Source organism: Toxotes jaculatrix, chromosome 15 (genome assembly GCF_017976425.1).
Source record: "Toxotes jaculatrix isolate fToxJac2 chromosome 15, fToxJac2.pri, whole genome shotgun sequence".
NCBI lineage: Eukaryota > Metazoa > Chordata > Actinopteri > Toxotidae > Toxotes > Toxotes jaculatrix.
In genome coordinates this window covers 12,852,120-12,860,145 of record NC_054408.1, presented here as the reverse complement: position 1 = coordinate 12,860,145, position 8,026 = coordinate 12,852,120, and the positions used below count along the sequence as shown (strand labels likewise).

The window sequence follows — 8,026 nt, the reverse complement described above, 5'->3', positions numbered from 1 at the left end:
TCACTGCAGCATTAAGATTTCCCTTTGTTGTAATGTAACAGCCAAGTTGAAATCATGAAAGAAAAAATGTTCAAAACTACCTAAAAGCATGTGAGCAGGGGTGTTCACTTTGCTTTTGGTATGCAGTGTGTGTTGTAAATAATTATTTGGTGGGTGTTCCTTTCATACAGGTGGTACAGTGCCAGAGATATTGGCATCTGCACAGTAGAACATCTCCATACCGTGTGAGCAGTCTTGAGGGTAGAGGCCAGTCATGGTCAACCCGGTGATCATGACAAATAAGCCAATAATTATCAGTATGGAGGGTATCAAGTTTTCGCCCTGGAACCAGCGGCCAGTGGAGAGTTTGAGGAAGCACGCTGATGGAATGATGAAGATCAGAGGTGTGGCGCTCAGAACACCCTGGATGATAGAAAAACAACACCAGTAAGATAAAACAAACACTTAATCAGCATAGATAAATGAACACATATGTAAATTAGTACAGACTGGCTGAGTAAGTCTGACTTACATTCAGCTCCAAAACAACTCCGAGACAGTCATAGGCCAATGACACTGATGTGCAAACTGCAACTATGAGCAAGGTTATGGCCACATGTTCAGCTTTGGAAAGATCCCGACTGCAAATGACATTGGATACCACCTGAGACGGTAAACAGTAAAATGAAAATTAGTGTATTTAAATTTAGGAATTTTCTCTCAAATCAATTCTAATTAGCACTTTGTTTTCATGGTAAGACAGGGTAACACATTGATCCTTGAGGAGGACCTTGTAACTTAGCCTCTAAGCTGACACTGTTGTGCTGTTACCCACCGAGCAGCTCTGCTGGAGCAGCTGGGTGAAAAGTGCCATGCTTTCTTTTTCTTCATTTTGTTAACAAAGCCATTTCTGTAGTTCAAGCCCTCTGAATCCCACTTTCCCTCACATATGTTAACATTTAACTGTTCTCAAGACTTAGGTTCAGAGAGTATTACTTACCTCCCGTGTAACGAAACACTCCAGTGGAAATGTGGTTATTATGCTGAGGCCAAAACAGAAGCGACCAAATGTTGCCAGGTTATCATTTCTGCAGTAGTTCTCAAATATGTCTCCTGAAAAGTGGAAATTTGAGATCAAAATATATTTGTGGTACTAAAAAAAAAATTTAATCTTTGTAGCTCAATATCTGTCATACTGGTGCCTACTGCACAGTTTGTATTGGTACCTTGTGTGTAGCCGGTGAAGGTGGTATAGCCAGCAACAGCAAATACTGCACTGATTATTAGCGCAGAACCGACCGAGACATGGGTGACTCGCGACCAGTTTGCTAGTGTGGACTGCTCCAGGGAACCATAGATAAGAAAGCTGTTGTGGTGGCATATAAAGGCTAAAGAGACAAGGAGGTCCAGAGCATCAGAGTTCTATTATCCATTTAGATGAAAACACCACAGTTTGAAGTATTTCATGTCTTACGATTTGATAGTAAACTGAGCATATCCATTCCATTTGGGATTAAGAGTCTGCCAACTATCCCTGTCTTACTTCAGGCAAAACAGCACTGTACTTTCCTAAGAGCAAGCACATGCCCATCTAAATGGCCTCCTTTGTAGCACTACAGTAGCTATTATCATCAAGGCACTGGATTCAGGGCCATAATTTTCACCATAGTGCGTGAGTGTGAAGGCTTGGTGGACAGGAGAAGACCCAGCTTTCTAATCTCAGTGTAGCAGTAAGACGGTATAGACGACAGACATTGTTTGAAATCTCATGCAGTGATTTACCAAAAGCATAACAATAAGTAGACAGTGTTCAAACTAAATGAATAGCCTTGATCTTCTTACAGTCAGGCTGTACAGCATGTCTTATGCTGACTAGGCAATACAGTACATTGAGATAGTATTGTAGTATGTAAACTGGTTTATGGGAGATTTGTGTTGATGTACTTGACCTCTATTTCCAGGTGAGAGGACACAACTTTTACCCTTTTTTTCTGGACTTTGTGGATAGTCTGTCTTGATTTTCACAATTAGTCTTCCATCATATAAGTGTATACAGCAGTCATTTTGGCTTGTATTTCTGTCCGTGGTACAGACTTTTTGAAAACGCAGCTTCTGTTAGGCAACAAAATACTGCTTAAAATATTCTAGACATCTCCATCATCTGCATCAACGTCACGCAGACAAACTCACCAAAGGACATTACACCGACTGCCTGAATTGCATTCCACTTTGCAAATGCCCATGCATTCTCTGTAGGGAGGCTAGAGAGTGATATTCACATTCAGTCATCAAGGAACAAAGAAAAATAACATGATAATGTTTTTATAACAGCATTTTTGTGGGTAGTCATTAAAAAAGAACCCCATGGTTCACACACAGCAACATTTAAATTAAAATCACTATGGATTAGCAAATTGCAGACTCATACATTTGGGGTCCAAAGGTAGCTGCTCTGATGATTACAATGATGAGGATGGTAAGTGTCAGCACCATTGACAGGAAGGACACCTGGTAACACACATGAATGTTTTACAGGCAGCTTTGAAATCACCAAATTACACTGACACGAGTCTTACAATCAATCTTACCTTCCCAAGTTTCTCTATGTTTCGATAAAGTGAGAGAGGCAGTGTGAATGCAACCGTTGAGAGCAGGATCACAAAGTGACGCTCTGCGAGTATATGATCTGGACCAACTGCAAACACAAGACATCACAACACATTAATTAAACAGTTGAAGCATTTGGATATGTACTGCATGTTTTATTCAAAGAACTTTATTGCACAAATACTGTCATTTGGCTTTAGTCTGAGCTGGAATGAACTATATGCAGCATACCTCCTGGTATTCTCTGAAATACTTTGGTAAGTGTGTCACCAGTTGTGATGTTGTAGCTAATCATAGCTGAGGAGTTAAACAGAGGTGAAGCATCAATCTATTATTCATATTCATCTGCAGCATCATGTAGGGAACAAATGCCATAGAACAATGGCAAGTATGGAATAAAGGCCTCATTGGCAATTTGACATAACATGCCGCATGATATAAAATTAAACTTTGGGTTGAGCTACTTTCGTGCTTTAAACAACTTACCAATGAAAGGATAAAGGAACTGCAGTCCAGATAAAATCAGAAATCCAGGGAAACCAAATGTGCTTTGCACAAGTGACTGATAACTGTTTGTCCCTGACAGGTTGCCTCCTTTAATTAATAAGATGATTGAGTAGTCTGCCAAGAAATGCAAGCACAATGTTAATGATTTGTTCATTTGGAAAAATTATGTCTCTGTTTTCTTAGTAACACCTTCAATATGCCCACCTGTGATGAACGCAACAACTATCAAAAGCAGGAGGCCAAAGGGGAGCCCTGCCTGGCTCAGTGCAAATGGTAAACCTGGTTTGAAAAATAAAATAAATAAAGCACACTGGAGGAATGTAGAGGAGAAATAAAAGATATTAAGAAAGCGACAAAAAGCGGAAAACCAGCACACAACACAAATTCATGTTAAAGAAACAATGCTCACTTGACATTCTTGGTAGACTGAGCAAAAAGATTTTGTCATACTGTGCTCCATATTTTAATTATTTGTATTTAAATGCTGCATTTAATGATTACTTAATTTTTTTTCCCAAAACTCATATGGACATTGACTTTGCAATTCTATGTTTCTAGTTTCACATTAAATATAGACTTTGTAAACAGAAGAGCTGAGTTTACTGATCTGCTTTCTGACATGTTTATGGACTATTGCGGATGCTAGTTTTGGGGAAATGCTGAGGTAAATGAAGAAATCAGCTGATTACACAGTATTAGGACTCATTCTGCACAGATTACAGAGTAGAAACTTACACTTTAAGACACAACAACTGTTTTACTGTAAGAAACAATAAGTTACGTTATAACTGCATGGAGCAAAAGAAGTTTGAAGGGTTATGTTTACAAGGCAAACATAATAATTGTTTTAAATTCATTTATATACTAAATATAGTTTTTAACCTAAAGCCATTGTAACAGTTTTTGTTTTTGTATTATCAATCAAAACACAAAGTAGTACAGCTACAGTCAGTTCCTGTGTCTTCAGCCATCACATGCTGCTGTTATTGAACTGGTAAGTGAAGTATGCACATGGACTCAGGCAATTTTTGAGTATGAAAGAGTTAAAGAGGAGAATGGGGGGGCGACAGGCGCTAGTCATATGATGCGGAGGGTTTACCACTGCAGAGCTCGAATGGTATGAAAGCTTCTCCTTGTTGAACAAAAATTAGCGGCTGATTTAACTGAATAATCTCAGAATTAAGAGCTTGACATCTACGACAGATTGTCGATTGGTCATAATTTAATTTATTTAGGCTCTGTTAGGCAATGTAATGCAGGTTACTTGAATTATGAAGTAAATATTTACCTATGATTCCCGATCCTATGATGGAATTGATAAAATTGAAGGACGCTGATATCATTGAACTTCTTGATTCTCCAGCAACTTTTTGCGGAGGAATTAATGTGGTCCCTTCTTCAGTGTTCAGCTGGAAAATAAGAAAAAAATAAATAAAGAAAAGTAATAAACAAAACAAAACAAACCTATCATTTTGTTATTTAAATTCTACAACAACAGCATCCCTCGGGATCTACCTGCTGAGCCATATTGAGCATGTGCAGGTCGCTGATTTGGTTCCTCTTGTCTCTTCAGTGTTTCACACTCACATATCGGCGGCGTGAGTGAATTAGGCGAAGTCTGTCCAAAAAAAAATTCATTCTACTGAAGCCCTGAGCCTCCCAACAGCGCCCCTAGTCGGTGAAACTTCTCTACAGTGCAGTGCGATGGATGGAAACTGAGCAGCGCTGTAACATATACTGACTTTCTAAAACGTATAGCGACGCATAAGAAACATATAACACTGTATCACACAGGTGTTAGTTCAACTAACTTCTGAGAAAATGGTTTGCATTTTGACCCTTGATGCCAAAACATGTATAGACACGTGCAAGAAATTTTGGAATTAAAGGATTTATTAAAGGATTATTCTGTAAAGCTGATTGTTAAAAAAAAGACCCCTTGGTGCTGGCACGGAAACGATTAAAGAATAAGGAAGGGGCTGGAGATATCCTGCACTGAAAGAAAAAGAGACAATAGTTTCTCACAAGTGAGAAAAAAAATCATAAAACACTGAAGGGTTTTGTGATTTTTTGTAGATTTGGGTCAGAGGTTCCCTGTGTTTTTCTTTAAGTAATGTAACGTTCACGTTGTAGAGAAAGCGAGGGCCACCACAGTGAAATTAAAAAAAAATGTATATAACAGCAAATAGATATTCTAATATTTTCGTAAGCCTACTTACACATAAACACATGAAAATAAGCTAGATACACAAGCATTTCCTGACAAAGCCTTAAGTACTGATGTGAATTCATTTAGTAAAATTCGGTCCGAAGTGCTGTGCTATGCTATTTATTATGAGGGTATTTAAAGTGTTATGTTTCCCCTAGTTACCTTTTCTAAGGTGTATATACACATTTAATACTTTATAACTCACATAGTTATAAACATATTGACCATTGGCCATCTGAGGTGTTTATTAATGTACAGTATTTGCCAACAATTATAACTTCTCCTGTAAAGACAGATTTTATGTAATTAAATCCATTTATACTAAACCAAACCTTTATGTTCATTTTTCTTAGAAGAACGTTATGTTAAAAATATTGAATCTTAAGTAACCAAAAGGCTTTAAGAATATGTTTATGTTGCTTTTATTTAATCCCTCGCTTTTTGTTAGTTTTTTTTTTTATATCTTTTTCAGTGATTTTTGTATGTGAAACAGAACATGTCTGGCAGATTTTTTTTTTATAAATCTCTCTTAAAATGTTGTCTGTGTCCAGCAGGTGGCATTAGAGTCACAGGTAATATTCTGGCTCACAGGCAGGTTTATCACCCAGCTTTATTCATGTGCAAAACGTGTGTTTCTTAATGTGGTGTTTTCTCAGCGACTGTTGACAGTTCAAGCAGTTGAAGTAATGACTGGATACTTGATCCGACATTTGGATAACTTCAGGCTCCTAAAAGAAAAAATTGCCCCCACTTACACACACACACACACACACACACACACACACACACACACACACACACACACACACACAGAGAGAGAGAGAGAGAGAGAGAGAGAGAGAGAGAGAGAGAGAGAGAATATCAGAACTTTGTCTAATTCTTCACTGTGGCTTTAGCTTTTAGTTTGTGAAGTAATCAGACAACAATCCAGACAATCACGCAGAATAATGTCCACCACCACAGAATCACAACCATAACAGCCATTCTGGCATCTCTGCCCTCACTTGGTACCCTTGAACCTCCGGAAGCACAGTTCTCTGACTCTACCGCACGGAGGGGCGGATTAATCTCTCTCTCTCTCTCTCTCTCTCTCTCTCTCTCTCTCTCTCTCTCTCTCTCTCTCTCACCCTCTCACCCTCTTTGGGCTTTCCTGTTGAAATCGTGGAAATGACCAGTTCTGCGCCGGGACAAGCGTCAAACATCGTTAAAGGAAGAACAGGTTTATTTCTGAACAATATTTTATGCACCCTGAAGTTGATCCACGATATTTACTCTAGTGTTGGTCACCTGCCGAGGATGGAAAACTGATGGTGAGTTGATCAACAGAATCTGTTAAAGTTGCTGCTGAGTGCTTTTTTCTCGAAGGTAATAGTCTAAAAAGTGACTAAAAAAGTCAGTTTATTTCTGTACATGTTTTATGGAAATCTGTAGCTATGAAAGTTTTGCTAAGAATCTATCTGTCTCTCTATCTGTTTCCTTTAAAATTTTTTAATGTCCTTATATTTAAAGAACTATGCCTGAGGGGTTTCATATGTCACAATATAATGCCTATAAAAGCCTTTCTATATCACATTTTATTATGCTGCTGTTAAATGTCATGTTTTCTGTTAGTAACAGTGTTGGAAGATCTGTATGGGGAAAAAAAGGGTGATTGATCTCCTGTAGCTCATATGAGCAAAGACTAGAGTGCAAATCATGGGCTACGACATATAACAGAAGTTAATGGATATGGCAGCAATTATTAGCCCACACTCCATCGTAGACTACTTCCTGCTCGCATGATTGTCAACATCATTATTAGATTGCTGTCAATTAGAGATCATCCTGTTCTGTTTGCTTTCTATCCAGAATGAACACGCACAGTGTAGCCTGGCAGCTTGTACATAAAACAAAAAAGAAAATGACGGTATCATCAGCTATTTTGCCAACGCCCTGAATGAGCAAGGTCTGATCTGGATCCTGTAGTCTGTAAGAGGCAGCAGCAGACATTAGTTCTGAGCACTTAAGAGCTGTAAGTGTGTTGGTCCCTTAGGAGCCCGCAAATACTGAGGTGTGATCACTCTGTGCACATTATAAGTCAAAAGACCATGTTATTTGCAATCTTACTGATTAATGAATGTCATACTACTAACTATAGCTTTAATCATTCTAGTTTTTATTGTTTTGCAGATCAGTCATTACTCTGCTGGGCTGCTCAGCATAACAGATGGGGGTCAGGCAAAAGTGAGCTTTAGTGTACTGTACAATAATCTTTACCTGTACTGTTTATTAGAGAAAACAACCTCAAGCTAAGAAGAAAAGCTTTTATCGGTACTTCAGTCTAAGTTAAAGGACAGTTTAACTGTCCTTTTTCAAGTCAGTGGCTTATCAAAATAGTTGCCAGTCAATTTTCCATTGATGGATTAATCACCTAATCATTGCAGCTCTAATTGAAAGTCAGTGGAATTATGTCTTATAATAATCTGTCAGTATGTCAGTAAGTACTTGTCCTGCAGCAGCTTTACCCGGCATTGGCTCAATTTGGTTTTATTTGGAAGCTTGAAGTAATGGGCTATGGTCAGTGGTCAATCGCATTAAGTTTTGATATGAGTAATGTACATTAGATACTCAAGCTGGGCCTCCTTTTGACACCGTGTGAGTGTTTAATATACATAGTGTTTAATAGGCCAAGGGCAGTCATCACTTAAAGCTCATCAGCAGGACTCAGTGAAATGCTTTGAGAAC

General features: G+C 38.4%; 1 protein-coding gene across 1 annotated transcript; it reads right to left on the bottom strand.

Annotated features, from left to right (window-relative positions):
- Positions 1-162: 162 nt before the first annotated feature.
- On the bottom strand, positions 163-6,504 carry slc38a11 (solute carrier family 38 member 11). Its single transcript, XM_041057845.1, has 14 exons — positions 6,430-6,504; positions 5,030-5,088; positions 4,609-4,660; positions 4,382-4,502; positions 3,298-3,372; positions 3,073-3,207; positions 2,818-2,883; positions 2,568-2,674; positions 2,408-2,487; positions 2,170-2,240; positions 1,206-1,367; positions 980-1,092; positions 512-643; positions 163-402 (listed from the first exon to the last, which is right to left on the bottom strand). Exons 1-14 carry the CDS (start codon positions 6,502-6,504, stop codon positions 163-165), a joined length of 1,488 nt encoding a protein of 495 aa, XP_040913779.1.
- Between the last annotated feature and the right edge of the window lie 1,522 nt (positions 6,505-8,026).

What these genes read in the sequence shown, in the direction of transcription:
- slc38a11 (XM_041057845.1), bottom strand. Translation starts at nt 6,504, where the DNA reads ATGTTTGACGCTTGTCCCGGCGCAGAACTGGTCATTTCCACGATTTCA. An exon ending in AGTCGGTGTAATGTCCTTTG is followed by an intron (nt 1,368 to 2,169) that starts GTGAGTTTGTCT and finishes TTGTCTCTTTAG; the next exon opens with CCTTTATATGCCACCACAAC. An exon ending in GAGTTGTTTTGGAGCTGAAT is followed by an intron (nt 403 to 511) that starts GTAAGTCAGACT and finishes TCTATCATCCAG; the next exon opens with GGTGTTCTGAGCGCCACACC.